Source organism: Rhamphochromis sp. 'chilingali' (assembly GCF_963969265.1).
Source record: "Rhamphochromis sp. 'chilingali' genome assembly, chromosome: 5".
NCBI lineage: Eukaryota > Metazoa > Chordata > Actinopteri > Cichliformes > Cichlidae > Rhamphochromis > Rhamphochromis sp. 'chilingali'.
In genome coordinates this window covers 10,012,252-10,033,302 of record NC_137932.1, presented here as the reverse complement: position 1 = coordinate 10,033,302, position 21,051 = coordinate 10,012,252, and the positions used below count along the sequence as shown (strand labels likewise).

At 42.4% G+C, this 21,051-nt stretch overlaps 1 protein-coding gene across 3 annotated transcripts in view; it reads left to right on the top strand.

Moving 5' to 3' along the window:
• Nucleotides 1-21,051, top strand: part of ppp1r13bb (protein phosphatase 1, regulatory subunit 13Bb) — a 31,881-nt gene that overhangs the window by 6,193 nt on the left and 4,637 nt on the right. For 2 of the 3 annotated variants that reach the window (XM_080882651.1, XM_080882649.1), the window contains exons 3-10: nt 950-1,097; nt 2,559-2,678; nt 3,618-3,688; nt 8,982-9,083; nt 16,760-16,934; nt 17,310-17,509; nt 17,639-17,803; nt 18,124-18,316. In XM_080882651.1, the coding sequence (XP_080738777.1) occupies nt 950-1,097; nt 2,559-2,678; nt 3,618-3,688; nt 8,982-9,083; nt 16,760-16,934; nt 17,310-17,509; nt 17,639-17,803; nt 18,124-18,316 (1,174 nt within the window). The remainder of the gene's footprint in view (nt 1-949; nt 1,098-2,558; nt 2,679-3,617; nt 3,689-8,981; nt 9,084-16,759; nt 16,935-17,309; nt 17,510-17,638; nt 17,804-18,123; nt 18,317-21,051) is intronic. The other variant, XM_080882650.1, reaches the window with a different exon arrangement.

Here is a 21,051-nt window from a genome sequence, read left to right as displayed (position 1 = left end):
GACCATGGCTTTTTTTTTTCTGAATAAATGGATTGTCTGTTGATTTGCATGAGGGGAAAATAACTAAATCTTAACTACAAGAAAGTCCAAAGGGGGGTGATCGTATACCTGTGAATGGGTTATGATTTAGGTAGACTGTGTGAAGCCAGATCAGATAAAAATAAAAAAAAAATCACTGCCCAAGATATATTTTCTTATTATTTTCATGCTTTCGTGTAGTAATAAAACGAAAAGTAATATGACATGTCTTTTTTTTTAAACAAGCAACAACAACATATTAAGTTTACTGTGTAAATGTGAAACTTAAATGACTAGTTGAATACTCAACTGCTGAGCTGCTCAGTTTCATTCTTAATAGCTTAGTCAAAAGGTGACATGCACATTGCAGACATTGTGATGTCTGATTAATGCAGGAGAACTTGAAGCAGCTTGAAGTTTACTCATAGCTCATTATAAAGCGTAAAGATGATAAATCGGCTATGTTTTGTTTCTCATTCAGTCTTTTCAGATTTAGAGTTTTTTAACCAGTCCTTTAGAGTTAAGAGTTTGGGCTATCATTTAGATCATACACCCATCAAGTCGATATGATTTAACTGCTGGTTGTTCAAAAACTGGTGGAAGCTGAGAGCCGACACAGACATGTGAAGGCATGTATTGATATGTTTTACCTTTCAGCTCATACTTTATGTGTTCAGTGCTATGTCAGACACTAATCATAGTAAACAGAAATTTGGCAGGCACAGACACGAGTCCAATGCTAGCTCCAACTCACAGTCTGGGCTGGTCAACAAGGAAATGTAGTGTCAGCAGAGCAGGCTTTGTAGCAATAGAGAGGGTAAAGATTCATCCATAAACACTCCATTGTTTTTATTGTAATCTGTGTCATTCATATTTCACTGTTGAGCACTTGTATTCAGTTTTCCCCTCACTGCCTTCCTTCTCCTTTCAGATGATATTGACGGTGTACCTCAGCGACGGGGAGCAGGCCGTGACTGAGGTGCCCATCACCCCTGAAACAACGTGCCGCGATGTCGTCGAGTTCTGTAAAGAGCCCGGCGAGAGCGGCTGCCATCTGGCCGAGGTGTGGAGAGGCAACGGTAAGACCCATTTGAAGCTTTCTCACGGACCTGCTGAAGTGCTTAATATTCAGAACAGGGAGCGCTGCCTTTCTTATAGGAAGCAGCATCCAGTTGGCTGCCACGTTAAAGAGAAAGAACAGCGGTTGTCTCTTGTAAATGCCTGAAGGTGAAGTAATCTGAAACCCCATTATTGCTGAGCCAGACACTTCATTTGCATGCACAAGAATTTCATTTTCTCAAACAGTAGCCTTTAGCTTTCTTTATTAATGTAAAAACAAGCACTTTAAAAAAAAACGAGTTGAGGGGCTGAATGAGGCCGTGCATGCTTACCTGAATGGAATAAAATAATTCACATAGCAAATTTTAATATGAGAAAAAGGGTTATGTGCCAGTGTACTTCACGCCCCTGTCACAACAGATTCCACTCGGTCCCATCACCATCGCTGTGCTGACACACCCTTTGTTATCAGCGGTTTTTAAAGGCCTACTGCTCAGTTGAAAACAGCATTCCAGTAAAACGCTTTATTGACCTCACGTTATGCAGTCATGTGAGGCCTGACAATGCAACTGGCTGCCCCAAAACCCTCCTAAAACCTCTCTACCTACTGTCTCGGTCTCAATCTTTTTCAGTTCTGCATACACATTATGCTGTAAATATTCATCTCTATCAGTGGACTCTTCCTCGGGGTATCATCATTTTAATTCTGAGATTGTCTGTATGGCTACGATGTAAACAGAAATAGCATAAAGTGAATTATTCACACACATAATCCCTGCAAATGTATGGAAGGTGGCATCACACTCAGAGACAAGCAGTTTGATGCCCTGCGTGATTAAGAAGCCCAACTAAAAATGAGGAGTCTGGGAGAAAGAAAATCTTTGAAGTAGGAGAGACTAGAAAGGGTTTGTTTTTTTTGTTTTTTTCAATTGCTGTGGTGATTATTATTATTATTTTTTTTAATTTGTGCTTCAAGAAATAATTTCACAACTTGGAAAAAATGCTTTTTTTCCCTGAATTTAAAAGTGTGTTAATGTGTAAAGTAATACTTAGTTTGGGAAAGTGAGAAACAGCATACATATCCAAGAAATTATTTACCACATACCCTGCAAGTAAAATATCCAGTGAGCAGCAGTTGTCTGGATGAAAGTGCCTCGTTGATGCCACAGGTCAAAGCAGAATGGCCAGACCGCTTTGAGCTGATAGGAAGGCATATCGATATGGAGCAAAAACTGTGAGGCATGTTTCCCGCACCTTGTTGAATCTGAGCCTTGAACATTTAAGGCAGCTCTGAAGACAAAAGAGGGTCCAACCCAGTACTAGCAGAGTGTAACTAATGATGTGCCGACTGACTGTATAACAAGTTAATCACTGAGCTTTAGAGTTAAGTGTTTTTTGTTCATTTAAGTACCAGGCTAGCTGAAAATCAGTGTACCTATTGTAAATGACTGAACCTGGTCGACCTTTCCTTAACTTTTCAGAGCGAGCAATCCCCTTTGAGCACATGATGTATGAACACATGCAGAAATGGGGACCTCGGAAGCAAGAAGTCAAATTCTTCCTCCGACACGAAGATTCACCAACTGAGAGCAGCGATCAAGGTGTGTGCTGTCTGCTGCTTTCTCTGCTCTGTGTGCTTGTTTTTTCACACAGAAGGCTGAACAGTAGAGGGTGGAGTCGATAGCTGTCGGGAAATTCTTGGCATCTGTTCTGCCTTCCTTGTAATGAAGACTGGTGTCACTTGGTGTTTTTTCTTTCTGTTTTCTTCTGCCACGTCTAGTCTAGCCAAGCCGTTTTCAGACTTTACACATCAAAAAAGCCCAGATTTCTCTCTGTTTTTGTTTTCTCCTTTTTTGGAGCTTTGTAAATATTAGTTTAGCCTTTCTTAAAATAGGTGAAGTGTCGTTATGTTCTTAAAAGCTTTGTAGAATTAAAAAAGCAAAGGTTGTTCAGAGGGGAATATCAATGGAATAACTGGTTTGCCAGCTATCCCACGCACATTAATTACATTGTCTTTCTGTCTGGATAGAGCAGAGCCACATAAACAGCTATGTGTAACATCCACTCTTAAGTATTATCAGCCTGAGTCTGTAATGTTTTAACTACAAGTTACCTGGTGGTCTTCCCGATCATGTTTACATTGGCTATAAACTACCAAATAAAAGCTGAGGTCATTCTTTCCTGTTTTGTTTTTTTTGTTTTGTTTTTTTTTAAATTACAGAAAAGAGGGCAGTTTTCTGTCCTCTGCTGTGAATTTTTATACATTTATTAAAAGTATGAGGTAGGTGGCTTTAGTTAGCAGTGCTTGTCCCAGTTCTTAAAGCCCCCTGTCATGTGCAATCATACCAGTGAACTTTAAGACGATTTCAGACAATGGTGGTTGTCTCTGAATCTTCACTTGCGTGCGGTACCTTCGTCTTTGCACTCCTGCACTCTTGAGTGTCGCACTAGTACACTGCATGTCTGTATTGGGTTTTTCGGATTTTATTTATTTATGGTGACTGCTTCTTCCCCCCCCCCCCCCCCCCTTTTTATTTCAGGGAGTCAGCAGTCTCAGGAGCAAATGAGTCGCAGAAGTGGAAATACTGGAGACAAGCACAATGAGAATGGGGTGAGAATTAATGTTGAAATATCTGTCTCTGTGTAGTGTTCTTTAACATTTTCCCTATAGTTCACAGTACAAGATAGAAGTATAAAACACACTAGAAATGAAACGGGAGTACATGTGTCTTTGTTTTGGGGGTTTTGGTCATGCTTCACCGTAATAATATGATTTTAACTCCAAACTCAGAGGATCATCTCTGCTCTGGTGTGGCAGGGCTGTTCCTTTTCCACACACTGTTGGCGTTTTCCTGTCAGGTGTACCCATTGATGTACTCTTTGGCTTAAGGATGTGTGTACTAAGAGATGTGAATGACTTCGATAAGAGCAGCCTCTGGGAACAGCTTTCTCTCTCTGACCATCTGTCCCAGATTTCTCAACAAGAAAGTGTTGCGGTCAAGAAATTGTAACTAATTCAACCTTCAGGGTTGAAAGAAGGCTTTGTTTATTTTGTTTTCAAGAGCATAAAAGCACCCAGAAGCTATCCTCTGTATATTCTCCTAGAAAATGTGCAATTTTTAACTTTGTTTTTGTTGAGAAGATCTGTTTTGTCATCCATAGACTACATGTACATAGCCCATTGTACTTAAAAATAAATTCTACAGTGAAATATCATTTCTCAGATTTAATTTGAGGTTTTTTGTCAGTATTAAAAGAACCGTGTGAGGTATAGTCCTTTTTACAGAACCAGTATTCAAGTATTTAAAAGTAACTGGACACTGGGTGACTAAATGTTTCCTGCATGTTGTTTTATGCACAAAAGGCCGGCTTTTTTTTTCTTAGATGTGTTTCCAGTTAGACCTAGATGGGTTTGAATGGATGTCAGTATGTGTAAAGAAGCAGATAAATCAAAGTGATTTGATTAGCCAGAATTAATGGTGAATTAATTACAGTCAAGAATGCACCAAGATGGAGTAATATCATGACAGAAGCTGAGAGGATTCGTCTTAAGATAGAAACCCTGGGTGAGCCTTAAATAATAGTAAGGCGGGTACAGTTTTCAAAAAAGCATTAAAAAAAAAGCTTCTTTGAAAATGATGGATAGAAGAAAGGAACAACTCGAGCTCTGAAGCATCACCTCATCTGTCAAACATGGCGGTTTTGCTTCTGTTGTGATGAGGCTGCTAATGAAAGTGGCATGGTGGCGTTTATTGATAGTTTCCCTGCTGATAGAGGGAACAGGGCGAACGCAGATGTGTACCGAAGCTTTCAGATTATCTCTTTGGACAAAATGTAAACATTCAGCAGGTAAATTAAAATCTTCAAACAGCCCAAACATCTGAGTAATGAAGGACCTTTCATGGTCACGAGGTGAAGGGGGTGTTTGTGGATGGTTGCAGATATTATTTTTAAAACTTTGAGCACTCTGTGTTTAAAAGGCGTGTATTTCCTCCACAGCTCTTTGTATAATAAATAAACCTAAACTTGGCGCTTTAATCTACTGTGCTTTATTTTATTTCACGAGTAATGTGCTTAAGGAGAGAGCCTCAGAAATAAACAGTGTAATGCTTTAGAGTGTAGATATAGAAATTGACTATTGATCGGCACCAAATGACACACTCTGTATCATTAGTGTCACCACTGACCGAAAGAGACACTGAATGGCTCCTCCCATTCAAAGTACTGAGACTAACTTGTGTCCAAGTTTCTTCTTAATATCTGATTTAGAGGATTATATTAGTCGGCCCTCTGGATGATATAATGGTTGTTAAGAGGATCAGTGCTTTAGCTTTTCCACTTGCTGCTGCCCAAACCCCAGAGGCTTTCAGTCAGCCCAGCAGAGCTGATCATCATCATCATCTTAAAGAACAGCGATCCCTGTAGGGAATACTACGATTACAATTCATTTTTTTTTATATCACCATTTTAGCTGCCATAAATGATAATTACAGCTCATTGGCACTACCCAGAAATGTAATTGAATTAGTCAAGACTAGTAAAATTACTAATAATTTCAGTGATTTTATTTTTTTCTCCCAGGCAACAATATCAAACTGCCTGTGACGCCAGTTTCTCGGTTGCTGTTTTTCCTTTGAAATCTCTTATAATTAATAGCTTAGGATTTGTAGGTTGTAGCTCAGGAGGCAGAGTGGGTCTAAGAGAGAGAGCCTTATCCCCGGGTGGTGTCCCGTTGCTGTTGGCTGTTAAACATATTGTTCTTATTTTATTAACAGACTAGTATTTCTGGGATCGACTAGCAAGGACAGCAATGTTTAAACGTCCAGACAACTAGTCGCACACATCCCCAGGAATTACTCCAGTGTTACCCTGATAAGACTTTACATTTGCAAGCAATTACAGTCGTAGTGGGCAAATGTATACAATTTGCAGATGGGTTTATGAAATCCTGCAGAACGGCATCCCTCATCAGCGTGCACTTGGCTGCTTTCGTCCCCTCTTCCTGCCGTCTGCTCAGTTGGGCGTTTCTCTCTCTTCGCCACACGAGAGAGTCGATTTCTCCCTCAGAGGAACTGTCACTGATGCAGTGTTGCTTGAGTGCATTTGAGCATGGCCGTGTTCATGTGCCAGTGGCTTCCCCCACTCTGCCCATCTCTATCTCGATTGAGTCATCATGCTGCCCTTCCAGCCTTTATGAGGCTTTCTAGACATCCTTATAACTAAAAGTCTTAACAAATGCCAAGGAGTAAAAGATTGTCTATGTGGGTGCACTACTGTTGCATTCTTTGAGTAAAGTAAAAGTTGAATTTACTCCCAGCAAGACGCATGTTTTTTCACGTCTCCTCTAACCAAACAGAGCAGTAGTTACAGGTATTGTTGTTGGTATTATTGTCCTCCCCACTACTTTAAATATGTGTTGGATCCAGCATCCATGCACTTGACACACGATATGCCTCTTACTAAGCTCTACTCGAGCCAGGATTCTACATTTTTCAGTCTGTTGTTGAAGGAAAAAAGGCACCATGACATTTCCTGCATCGTCTCCTCCCTCTCAGTGCTCTTTCCAAAGGCAAAGGCTGGGAGCATTTCAATATCGCTTGTAGTTTGGTGGAGCGTGTTCGCTCAGTATTCTGTTTAAAGGTAGTCGTCAGTGTTTTGAATCTAGAAATCCAAAACTCTGTAGGGAAAAGCCAGCCTGCCTTTATTCTGTGAGCTCTTGAAGAACACATGGGTGCCGAAATTTCAACTTCATGAAAACTCTTCTTGGAGGTGAAACCTTTTTTCTTTTCTTTTTTTTTACCTCTCATTTAAATTTCTGTTCAGGCTCTCCGTCAGTAGTCGACAGTTTGCTGCATGGATCTATGTCTCGGGTTTGGCTGCAGTAGCGTTTGGTTGTGCAGGGCTCTCTTCCACTTATCTTTTACAGCTGTAACACTTGGTTGAATAGCGAGCTATGATTTGTTACTTTTATATTTAAAAAAAAAAAAAAACTTAACACACCACATTGCTCTTTTGCATCTTATGTGACGGCGATTGTTTGAGAGTGAAAAACACTGACAACAAACATGAGCAATAAGAAAACAACACAAACACACAAGTGAATTGCAGACTTCAGCTCATTCGATTGTGCTATGCATGTAAAATGTAATGGAAAGACACAGGCTGATCAGTCATTAAAAATGATCAATAGTACCGGCTTGTGTCGCCGCTCATTACAAAGCTTTGGGCTGACAGCTGACTCGAAGTTTCAAGAAGGTTTTCAGCTCTGAGCTTACAGACTTGTGGTGGTAGTAAACAGAAGTCTGAGTTACTAAACAGAGGGCAAAGTTGTATGTATTTATTTATTTGTTAAGGAATTTGATTATTAACTATTGGACACTAAGTTAGAGCAGTTTCAAATTTATAAACATACACATCTAAAGGAAAGTAAACGACTGAGATCTACAATTTTGCCTCCGGCTGAAAAGAGTAGGGCAAACACAGTTAATTGATGTTCTTCATTCATATTCATCTTAAATATAAATTTAACATTTCCAAATTTGCCACTGCTAAACTGAACTTGTGCTTTGTGGGAATTAAAATGATAAAAATGATTTTTAAAAAAAAGATGGGTAAACATATTGGGGGATGCGAGGGGTACGTGAGGCATTGTGGTCTCTAATCTTTTCGTTTTTTTGACACATTGTAAGGATCTGCAATGACGCTGATTGGATTTCACTTTTTCCCCTTAGAGCTTCAGTTTCGTACACTTCATTTTCTTTTAAACTTTGTAATGCAATGAAGTAGCAAAGAATGAAGTTGTTTGTTTGTCTGCCAAACAATTCATTGTGCAGTGATGCCACAGTGACGTCAGTTACCGAGCTCTGTTTAACGATGAACATGATCAGTGTATTAATATAACAGCAAAATAAGAGCTTGTGCACATTTACAGTCCACCTAGTCATCAAAGAGTAAAGCTCTCCAGTGTTACTGGCCATCAACAACAGGTTATTTTATGTATGGAAACACAGCTTCCTCTAGCTAAACCTCTGGAACTCTTTGTTCTGGACAACCAGAGCTAAATGTAATAAACTGATTCATGTTTTTGTTTTGCTGTAACAAAACCGACTTCTGGTAATTTTGTGTGCTTGAGTAACGTGGCAGCCTCGTGTCTGGTCACAGCTCCACTCTTTTACTCCAGTAATGCCTTCATACGATACGAAGCTTATGCTGTGTGTATAAACACCAAATGACATGTTGCCCCTCAGAGGCTCGGGCCTACTGCCCACTAACTGATTCTCCATCATAATTAAGGTCCCATAATGATGCTGTTTTGGAGAAAGAGTCCCCAGCTCTCAGTACTGTGCAGTCTACTGCAGTTTTACCCTCTGGCTACTGAATCCAGACAGCTTTTAAAATCATTTCTGCAAATGGCTTTTTTTTTCTCTTTCTCTTCGTAACCTATTTCTCTGTGCTTAGTTTTTCAGCTTCTTTTTCTTATATAATATTTTTGGCTTATGTAATGTTGCAGGCCCGTATTATTCTGCATTTATTGACTTGAACTTTGTGTTATCATAGCAGAGTGCTATCAAACATTTACCTGAATATTGGTGTAAAAAAGCACAAAGGTATTTCTTAGAGATGTTGAACAACTCTGCTGTTAAATGTTAATGTTTTGGCTGAGAGTCGAGAATAATGTAATGTAATTTTGAGTCTGAATCAGTCACCTTTTAGTACAGGAATTATAAGTCATATTTTTCTTGTCAAATTAGCCTTTTTTCCTGATTTAAAATATTGTCATATGTGAGTTTTTATAAGGGAAAACCTTCATTAAACTCATTATTAATCATCAGTCTCAGTGGTTCAACATCAAGAGTAGTTGGGAAGATTTCAGTGTATTGACCAGTTCCTGTGTTGGTGTGTAGGTGGGCAGCCAGCGTGTGGAGCTCACGCTGTCGGAGCTGCAGGAGATGGCCACACGGCAGCAGCAGCAAATCGAGGCTCAGCAGCAGATGCTCGTTGCAAAGGTATCAGCAGCTTCATTCTCTTACCACGAATCCTTCCTCCAAATACAGTCATGGTCTTTTATGCAAAGTTTGTTTTATGCTAACAAAATGTGTTAATTGGAAGCACAAGTGAGTCCATGTTTCTCGTCTTTTTGCAGTTCATATTATGTTTGTGTTTCGGTAAAGTCGGTAAATGTTCTTATGCTGGGATGTGTTACTGAAAAATTGTTGCAGTAACTTAACTGAGTAACATAGCAGACCTGACAAATCATAGCCTTGGCCAGGGTTTGGCCTGATGGTGTGTCATTTAGTCCGATGCCACAGACGCAGCCTGGGCATTAGTTCAATCAAGTTCAGGACACAAAGCAGCCTTGGACCGCTCTGTCGGAGAGAAAGTGGAATGTTGTTGCACTCGTCTCATCCAAAGAGTCTGTCGTGACCTGAAATGGGGGCAAACCATTATGTAACGAATGAGATTGGATGCAGTGTGAGTCACGGTGCCAGGATTGTCCAGTCGGTCAGAAATTATACTCAAGTCTTTGCAGGAATTAGCGCTATTCACTAACCAGCTGCAGCTCCACATCATCAGGATTTTATCTGGAGTTGTGAAAAGCATCCTTGTGAATAATTATCAATAAAGACCTGCTTGACTTTCAGACAAGCAGGTCAAGTGCTTAGCTGAAAGTCCGTAGGGTGGAGTCAAGTTATTAGCTAATGCAAGAAAGCTTGGATAGTAAGCTGTAACCATACATTATATGGGTGCATCACACAGAGGCAGCTAGCTAGGCCTGTAATTAACCACAATGCGAGCCATATAATGTTGTGACATACTGATACCAGTATAACAAACACAAGTTAAGAGGCCCATGTCAGTACCCGTTTGTGAGGTGTTGGTAATTTGGCATTTATTTTATAGTCCAGCTATTTGACAAATTACAGTACTGTGCAAGTCTCAAGTTGCCCATTATTTCTTAATATTTATAATTAGAAAGTGGTCTTGCACATTAGTGTTCTAGACTTTCTGAAGGGCTTTCAATGTTTTGTCCATTCCTGTACCTGACCATTTTCATAATGTTTGTTTTGTTTGAACCACTTAACACCAACTTGTGAATCATTTAAACATAAAAAGCCACCTACAGTGGGGCAAAAAAGTATTTAGTCAGCCACCAATTGTGCAAGTTCCCCCACTTAAAATGATGACAGAGGTCAGTAATTTGCACCAGAGGTACACTTCAACTGTGAGAGACAGAATGTGAAAAAAAAATCCATGAATTCACATGGTAGGATTTGTAAAGAATTTATTTGTAAATCAGGGTGGAATATAAGTATTTGGTCACCTCAAACAAGGAAAATCTCTGGCTCTCACAGACCTGTAACGTCTTCTGTAAGAAGCTTTTCTGTCCCCCACTCGTTACCTGTATGAATGGCACCTGTTTGAACTCATCATCTGTATAAAAGACACCTGTCCACAGCCTCAAACAGTCAGACTCCAAACTCCGCCATGGCCAAGACCAAAGAGCTTTCGAAGGACACCAGGAAAAGTATTGTAGACCTGCACCAGACTGGGAAGAGTGAATCTACAATAGGCAAGCAGCTTGGTGTGAAAAAATCAACTGTGGGAGCAATCATCAGAAAATGGAAGACATACAAGACCACTGATAATCTCCCTCGATCTGGGGCTCCACGCAAGATCTCATCCCGTGGGGTCAAAATGATCATGAGAACGGTGAGCAAAGATCCCAGAACCACACGGGGGGACCTGGTGAATGACCTGCAGAGAGCTGGGACCAAAGTAACAAAGGTCACCATCAGTAACACACTACAACGGCAGGGAATCAAATCCCGCAGTGCCAGACGTGTTCCGCTGCTGAAGCCAGTGCATGTCCAGGCCCGTCTGAAGTTTGCCAGAGAGCACATGGATGATACAGCAGAGGATTGGGAGAATGTCATGTGGTCAGATGAAACCAAAGTAGTTTATAAGATGGCGCCGGTGAGGTCGGCTGCCGTCACGACTGCTCCGACCACTTTTTCTTTGTCTTTGTTTTTTAAGTTAGTTTTCAGCGTTTCTAAATCGGCAAAATCATCACCATTGGGTACATTAGGTATGACAGTGACACTCTTGTTTCTATTGGTATACAATGTACTCACAATTCGAAGTTTTTAACTCCGGATCCGAGCTGGCCGAGTGAGATCTCGAGGGAGAACAAAGGGAAGCGACGGCGGCCTAGAGGGAAGCAAGCCGGCGTCAGGAACAGGCTGAGAGCTCGTGCACACCGCACACCTCTGCCTAGCATCCTGCTCGCCAACGTCCAGTCACTGGAGAACAAGCTTGACGACCTCAGGGCCAGGATAAAGTTCCAGAGAGACATTCGGGACTGCAATCTCCTCTGCTTCACCGAGACATGGCTGAACCCAGCGGTGCCGGACCACGCCATCCAGCCGGCCGAGTTCTTCTCGGTTCACCGCATGGACAGGACACGGGACTCGGGGAAGTCAAGGGGAGGCGGCGTGTGTTTAATGGTGAACAACAACTGGTGCAACAGTGTGAACGTTGTTCCTCTCACACGCTCCTGCACACCAAATCTGGAACTACTGTCCATCATGTGTCGTCCTTTTTATCTACCTCGGGAATTTACATTGGTCATTGTAAGTGCCGTTTATATTCCACCACAAGCGGACACGGTCGCCGCCTTATGCGAGCTGCATGAGGCACTCACACAGCACCAGACACAACACCGGGACGCTGCGCTTATTGTGACGGGGGACTTTAATAGCGCCAACCTCAAACGCGCAGCGCCGAACTTTTATCAACACATCACCTGCCCCACCAGGGGTGAAAGGACACTGGACCACTGCTACACTACGGTCAAGGACGGCTACAAGGCACAATCCCGCCCCCCGTTTGGCAAATCTGATCACGCCGCCATCTTCCTCATGCCAAAATACAAACAAAGGCTGAAACAGGAAGTTCCGGTTCAGAGGAAGGTCGCGCGCTGGACGGATCAATCGGTGGCCGCGTTACAGGACGCACTCGATGACGCAGACTGGGGCATGTTCAGAAACAGCTCCGACGATGACGTCAACGTGTTTACGGAAGCGGTTGTGGGATTCATCGGGAAACTAGCGGATGATACCGTGGAGACAAAGACTATCACAACGTTTCCCAACCAGAAGCCGTGGGTGGATAAAACCATCCGCGACGCTCTGAGATCCCGCACCGCTGCCTACAACACGGGACTCATGACGGGGGACATGGACCCGTACAAAGCCGCGTCATATAACGTGCGGAGGGCGGTGAAAGAGGCGAAGCAGCGCTACGGGAGGAAACTAGAGTCACAACTCCAACAGAGTGACTCTAGGAGCCTGTGGCGGGGACTAAGGACAATAACGGACTATAAAGCACCAACAACCGGTATGACGAACGCGGCCGTGACTCTGGCAGACGAGCTGAACACTTTCTATGCTCGCTTCGAGGCTGCAGCTAAGGTCTCCAACAATGCTAGTGTTAGCGGCGCTAACGGCTGCAGACAGGAAGATACTGCCAGCACCGGAAACGTGCTCGTCATCTCCGAGCATGAAGTAAGGAGAGCCTTCAAGAGAGTGAACACCAGGAAAGCAGCAGGACCAGACGGCATCCCAGGTCGTATCCTAAGAGACTGCGCATACCAGCTAGCTCCTGTGTTCACTGAGATATTCAACATCTCTTTATCTCAGTCGGTGATCCCCCACATGCTTCAAAGAGTCCATCATTGTTCCTGTCCCGAAGAAACCCCACCCTGCTTCTCTCAATGACTATCGCCCTGTAGCCCTCACCTCAGTAGTGATGAAGTGCTTTGAACGCCTGGTCAGAGACTTCATCATTTCTTCACTACCAGACACACTGGACCCACTACAGTTCGCTTACCGTCCAAATCGTTCCACAGACGATGCCATCTCTCATCTCCTCCACACATCACTCACTCACTTGGACACTAGAAGGGGGAATTATGTTAAAATGCTCTTCATAGACTACAGCTCTGCATTTAACACCATAATTCCCTCCACACTCACCACCAAGCTGGAGCATCTGGGACTCAGCTCATCTATGTGTCTGTGGATCTCCAACTTCCTAACTGGCAGACCACAGGCAGTAAGGATGGGCGGACATGTCTCAGCCTCCACCACTCTCAGCACTGGAGCCCCCCAGGGGTGTGTTCTGAGCCCCCTGCTGTACTCTTTGTACACATATGACTGTGTGGCCACTACCAGCTCCACCACCATCATCAAGTTTGCTGACGACACCGTCGTGGTGGGCCTGATCTCTGATAACAACGAGACGGCCTACCTGAAGGAGATTAGGAATCTGGAGAACTGGTGCCAGAGGAACAACCTCCTTCTAAACGTCAGTAAGACAAAGGAGCTGATAGTGGACTTCAGCACTAAGCAGGAGAGGAACTACCAGACCCCCGTCATCAACGAGTGCCCAGTGGAGAGAGTGGACAGCTTCAAATACCTCGGAGTTCACATCACGCAGGACCTGTCATGGTCCTGTCACATCAACACCGTGGTGAAAAAGGCCCGACAGCGTCTCTACCACCTCAGACGCTTGAGAGACTTCCAACTGCCCTCCAAGGTGCTCAGGAACTTTTACTCGTGCACCATAGAGAGCATCCTGACGGGAAACATCTTAACCTGGTTCGGGAACAGCACCATGCAGGACAGACGAGCTCTACAGAGGGTTGTGCGGTCAGCTGAGCGCACCATCCGCTCCGAGCTCCCTGACCTGCACTCAATCTACAGTAGGCGGTGCCGGACCAAGGCCAGGAAGATCGTGAAGGACCTCAGCCATCCCAACAACAGACTGTTCTCTCTGTTGAGGTCAGGAAAGCGATTCCGCTCCCTGAAGACCAACACAGAGAGACTGAGGAGGAGCATCTTCCCGCAGGCGATACGGTCTCTCAATCACACCACCACACAGTACTGACCCACACATATGGTTCTTACACACACACTGGACTTTCTGGACTTTGTTTTTGCACAACTCTGGTCACTATATTCTTCATTTCCGGTTAATACTTGTACAGCTGCTGTTATTGTGTATATATTTATTTATATTTAGATTTCTTCATACATTCTTATATAGTTCTATATTGTGTATTTTGTTGTACAGTTATTTTATTTTCAACTTTAATTTATATATTTTATCTTATTCTTCCCAGTTAAATTTACCCTTCATTCTAATTTGTGTTGTACAGTTATTTCATTTTTAACCTTAATTTATATTTTATTCCTTCCTAGTTAAATTTACCCTTTTTAATTTTTCATATTTATTTCCTATCTTATTCATAGCCTTTTCCTTTTTTGTTTTCTTTAGGTCACGAGCAGTTGTCCAAGCATTTCACTACATATCGTACTGTGTATGACTGTGTACGTGACAAATAAAATTTGAATTTGAATTTGAACTTTTTGGTATAAACTCAACTTGTCGTGTTTGGAGGAAGAAGAATACTGAGTTGCATCCCAAGAACACCATACCTACTGTGAAGCATGGGGGTGGAAACATCATGCTATGGGGCTGTTTTTCTGCCAAGGGGACAGGACGACTGATCCGTGTTAAGGACAGAATGAATGGGGCCATGTATCGTGAGATTTTGAGCCAAAACCTCCTTCCGTCAGTGAGAACTTTGAAGATGAAACGAGGCTGGGTCTTCCAACATGACAACGATCCAAAACACACCGCCCGGGCAACAAAGGAGTGGCTCCGTAAGAAGCATTTGAAAGTCCTGGAGTGGCCTAGCCAGTCTCCAGACCTCAACCCCATAGAAAATCTGTGGCGGGAGTTGAAAGTCCGTGTTGCTCGGCGACAGCCCCAAAACATCACTGCTCTCGAGAAGATCTGCATGGAGGAATGGGCCAAAATACCAGCTACTGTGTGTGCAAACCTGGTAAAGACCTATAGTAAACGTTTGACCTCTGTTATTGCCAACAAAGGTTATGTTACAAAGTATTGAGTTGTATTTTTGTTATTGACCAAATACTTATTTTCCACCCTGATTTACGAATAAATTCTTTACAAATCCTACCATGTGGATTCATGGATTTTTTTTTTTTCACATTCTGTCTCTCACAGTTGAAGTGTACCTCTGGTGCAAATTACTGACCTCTGTCATCATTTTAGGTGGGAGAACTTGCACAATCGGTGGCTGACTAAATACTTTTTTGCCCCACTGTAATTCAAGGGATGAGCCAGGGCTGACAACTTAGGAAAGAACCAATTTTAAATTGTATCTTTAGGCACTCGGTTACTAACAGCCTACAAAAACAAATTTGCTCCAGTTTCTTTAGGTAAATCCATCAAAAATGCCAAATATTACACAATTTGACAGTGATAAAAAAGCACGTTTGCAGAAACATGATTCCCAAAGAACTATTAGAAGAAAATTTTATATATCCTGTTCAGTGTCCAGTGTGCTTTCTTTGAAGAAACTGGACAAGTGGAGGACAAAGGAAGTGGCAGGCCTAAAACACGATCTACATGCAGATGAACAGTACTGCATCAAGTCATGCTTGATGAGGAAAAGAATCCAGCAAAGACCTGGCACAAGACCCGAGAAATGCAACTGGATCCTCGGTTTATCAATCATGATTCACTGAAGCCTAATCAGAAATGGTCTTAGTTCACACTGCTTTCAGTCCATAGTGCTGTGCTTGGTGGCCGTCAAGAAGCCACTGTTAAGGAAGGAAAAGAGAAATTGCCAAATTACAAAAAAAAAACAGGACTGAAAGTGAGAGGCAACGGTCTTATGGAATGATGAATCCAAATTTTAATTTGTCATTATTTCATTTAATTTTCCATGGATTGGTCTCCCAGGACCTCAACGTTATTGAAGCAGTGTGGGACAGAACAGAACAAAAGGCAGCCAACATCCAACGAAGAGGTTCTAATGTTCCTCAACAAGCCTGGAGAACTATTTCTAAGGATTATTTAAAAGAAAATTGGCTAATCAATGCCAAGTATCTGCGTCTGTGCATCTATGCTAATGAACAAAGCACTATAGAGTCACTTTATACTCCAAAAGCAGTGTGCTTCTAAATATGCTGCTAAAAATCAAGGCTTTGGAAAAGGACCTCACAAACCAATGGTGGCTGCCCTCCTACTGTCTATTATCAGGATTTCTCCTTCAATGGAGGAGGAGGAGCTGAACGTCGCACAAACAGCCTACCTTGTCACTCTGACTTTTCATTGCACTAACTCACTCTGACCACCGTGCTTGTGGTATGCTGATCAGTCATGCAAAATAAAGCCCGCTGTAGACTCACTGATAGAAAGACTATTTATTGCCTTTGTTGTGGTGTCTGAAAAGTAGGCCCACTTGAAGCCCTGCAGTCATTTGGAAACCTGGCCCTGTCATTTCCTATTTTAGGACTTTAACTGGAGCAATTCTCAGTTGGGCGGAGATGAAGTCATCTGACCCTTTCTTCAGCCTTCAGACCGTCTTGACACGGCACAGAAATTCACTTAATGTACTCAGTAGAACGATTTAGCCTAGTTTTAGATTTCCTTTAAGCTTTGGGTGGTGCCCTGCTGATTTTTTTTGATTCGTGTGTTGGGATTTTATGTTTTAACCTATAAAGATATACAAATTGTACAGTTTAATACCACCATTTTATGAAGGTTTCCCCTGTGACTCAATCACTCTTTGCTTTGCTTTCCAAAGGAGCAACGTCTGCGTTACCTGAAGCAGCAGGAGCGACGTCAGCAGCAAAGCGTTTCAGAGAGCGAGAAGCTGCAGAGGCTGAAGGAACGTGTAGAGAGCCAGGAGGCCAAGCTCAAGAAGATTCGCGCAATGAGAGGCCAGGTGGACTACAGCAAGGTCATCAATGGCAACCTGTGTACGTATACTTAAAATATGTGCATAACTTTACCACCACTCTTTAGAGACGATTATATTTGAGTATCAGATAGATAACTGTTTCACAGAAAGGTTGTCTGCGCTCGGCTCGAGCTATTTCACAGTCTATCAGACACTGAAAGAAGATTTATATCTCATATCAGTGCATACTTTATATTCAGAACTCTTGACTTTGGACGAATAAGAGTTCTGAAACGTCTTGGTCTTGAGGATCTTTTCGTTTCTTTAATAAAAGAATAGCATTTGATTTTTGATGAATGGTTTGGAGTATTTTTTCCCCCCAAAACAAAGAAGCTGTCTGTTGGTGCTGATCCAGATCCTTTTCCTTCCCTCCCCCCCCCCCTCCTAAATGCAGCGGCTGAGATCGAGCAGGTTAGCAGCCTGTTCCAGGAGAAGCAGGCGGAGTTGCAGGCAGCTGTGTTGAGGGTGGAGCAGCTTAGCCTGCAGCTAGAGGACCTGCGGAGAGGAAAGCTGAATGGCATACAGGCGTCCCTGGGTGGCCAAGTAACCGGTGCTGCAGCGCTGGAGCTCCGCAAACTGTACCAGGAGCTTCAGGTAATGCAGAGTTAAAATTAGTGCATCATGTCGTGCATACTCTTACAAGGTCCGCTACGTTTACAGTGATAGCAGATTATCTTGGTCCAGTCTTTCTATGCATTTGTTTATGTCTTCACTCATCATCAGATTCGAAACAAGTTGAATCAGGAGCAAAACAGCAAGCTGCAGCAACAGAAGGAGCTTCTGAACAAGCGCAATATGGAAGTGACGCTTATGGACAAGCGCATCAGTGAGCTGAGGGAGCGTCTCTACAAGAAAAAAGCTGAGGCACGTCAAAAAGAGAACCTCCCTGTAAGACTAGGAGCCCTTAACATCTCCTGTTTACATATTTTTGGGGGCGGGAAAGTTCTGAAAGTTTTATTGTTTTGTTTTTTTCCCCTCTATCTCTCTGTAAGACATCAGCTTATACACTGCAGGGTTTTTTGTTTTTTTTTTATTTAAAATGAAACATTTAAATGCTGTTTTTAAAGTTTTTATAGATACTCAAAGAAACGTTTTCATTTGTCTTCTTAGAGGAGCTGTAAAGCCCTTGGAGTAGTGAAAGTTTTATACAGTTTTCGCTTTTCAGCTGTTTTGACATCTCAAACATTTCTCATTCTCTGTTATTATAGCTGAATAGAGCCAATGGGCCTCCATCTCCCCAGCCAGCTCCCGGCACTCTGGGTCGTGTTGCTGCTGTCGGGCCATATATCCAGGTTCCAGTACCGGCTCGACAGGAAGGCGGCTACACCATACCACCAGATCCACTGAAGCCACAGACTCTGGGTGTTAATAACCAAGCTAACCATGGCCGCACTAAATCAGGTTTGTTTAAACCCAAACATTTTACACATGGAGATTTTCTATTTTTTAAATTTTTTATTTTACAAAATGCAGAAATGTTTAAAAAACACTGACAAGTTTAGTACATGTAGTCTGAGAGTGCAGGTCCTATAGAACAGCGGTCCCCAACCCCTGGAGTGCGGACCGGTACTGGTCCATGAGACATTCGGTACTGGGCCTCGAGAGTTGAGGCTCGGGTGTGAAATTAATGCTTTTCAGGGTTTTTATTGGTTTTTAGCATTATTTTTTTTTAATTGTTTTTATTGCCAACTTAGTTTCCCTGGGTTTTTTCCCCATGTGTTATGAATAAATCTTCTCTTTTGGTACCGGTACTGGTTTTATTTTGTTGTATTTATCCACGACACCTTAAGAGCCGGGCCGTGAAAATATTGTCGGGCATAAACCGGTCCGTGGCACAGAAAAGGTTGGGGACCGCTGTTGTAGAGCCAGCTGGTCAACGAAGCCATGAATGTCTGAAAGTGAGATCACTGATTTCAGACTTTGGACAGTATCAGAAACCTCCAATCATCCAGGGTTCTGTTCAGATAGATCATAAATCCAGCATTTCCAGCTACACACTTTCTGCATGCTGCTGAAGTTCCTTCCTCTGCCTGAACTGATTCCTTCCTACCTGACATCTCAGTTGATTCTCCACCTGGGCTTGATTTCTGTGATTGCTTTTCTTTCCTCCCTTCCTCTCTAACCTCACTCTTCTCCTGTGTTGTGTAACCTGTATTTCCCTTCCTTGTCTCTCCGTCTCTCTTTCATGTCTATCCTGTCTTGTCTTTGTGATGTCTGTCTCACTGGGTGTGGGGGTTGGGTGGGGGATGACTCTTCTTGGGGCAGACGGTGTGCGAAAGCCTCCCGGCCCTTGGAAAGTGTCTGATTTAGACATCGTTGTGGACCCGGTTCCCCCGTCCCTTCCAGAATCACACCCGGGCCCTGGAGCCTCCACTGGCTCTGACGGCACGTCCCGTGAGTGCACAGCGCTGCATAAGCAAAAGGATGGCACCTGCAGAACCTTGTCTTGATTGTAGCACAGGATCCACAGCATGCCCCAGATTTCATTTTTTCTCCCTCCATATTACAACAATGTAATCCATCATACAATTTTTATTCCATCTAATCGAGTTTCTTATTGCGTGGACTAATTGAGTATTTAAGAACTCTCCCCAGTAACACCATGAGCCACCCACACTCTAATCACTCACTGCTGTGATGGGTAAATTGCTACAACTGTCTCAGGCTGAATCCATAAATCACTGACTGGTCATTAAGATTCCTCTGTGGATTTGGCCAGTGACTTGAAAGTACTGGGGTGCTGTTTAAAAGCATAAGCTGCACGAAGTTGGTGTTGTTGATTGTAGCTGATATCATGCCTCACATGACTGATGGCAAAGCGCTGCTGGTCCTGTGTGTTCTCGTACACTTCTGAGAAGGTTCGCTGAGTTGAGTGCTTCGTCAGTTTAACATGTAAAGCAGTCCATAACATCGTGGCTTTGTTCTAACTTCACCTCATTCCCAGGCCTGCGGCCACCTTAACCTTCGCACCAAACTCTAACAGCTAAGCTGTGAGAATCACTTTTAGCTGTCAAACGCTTTACATGCACGAGGAATTTAACTTGTGCATGTTAAAATATCATAGGATTCACTCTTTAAGTGTCACGCCTGATAATCTGAGAAGAACCAGACCCAGATTTTCCCTTTTAGACTCTGGATAGTGTTGCCTTATTGTAACTGTTTAGACTTTTCTTTCATTGTAAAACATTTTGGTTTTTTATAGCAGGAAAAGCACAGCTGTGATTTATAACATTACAAGTAGTGCATTTGTTTTAGGTGTGCCAGTTCAATGGCTTTATCGTTATGCATGTTTACACACTCGTGGATTACAATCACAGCTGATGGAATGATTTTTGACAAAGTTTCTTCTACCTGTTCTTTCCTACTATAACAAGTCAAAATCTCTGGTCTACTAATATATGATAGCACTTATGTACATCTTTAACACATCACTCACCAGCATTATTGCTGTGTGACAGATTGTGACGGTTATTATAATTTGTGTGTGCAGCACTTATTTCTGTTGTTTTTTGTCATCTTTTTCTTTCCTTTCACGCTGTCCTTTCTGTTTGAAATTACTATTTTTTTAATTGTTTTTATTTTTAATTTTGCATATTTTCTTTTTAGTTTCACATTTTCTGCAGTTATTATTATCTGTTATTAGCCAGATTATCTTAACTTTCATTGTAGTTACCAATAATAGTTACTAAGTTAAACACTACGTGACTAAAATCAGCAACATACTAATATGCATAAATTCCTTCCTCTACCTAACGTGAAGGCTCGGGATTTTGATCCTATTGATCAGCGGCGCCTCTTGAAACATTTAATTTGATGCAGTTTGTACTTTTTAAAAGAAATAAAGAAAATCTCCCTTCTGATGTGTGAGAGTGGGGGAGCTCATGGGAAAGATCTTCTCCTTGGATCGATGTCTATTTGTTATCAGTGATGGACATAAATGTAACATAAAGCGAGCTCTTGGTTTCTTTATTGTGTCTGGTTAATAGGATGGGCATCTAAAAAAAAAAATCCTGACCTCCAGTTGATACCGGTCAAAACAGTATAGTTGTTTTATGTGTTTACAACATTATATTTACTAGTGGTCTGGAAATGTCATCACTAATATTCCACACAGTGCACTTAGTCATAAGAAAAAG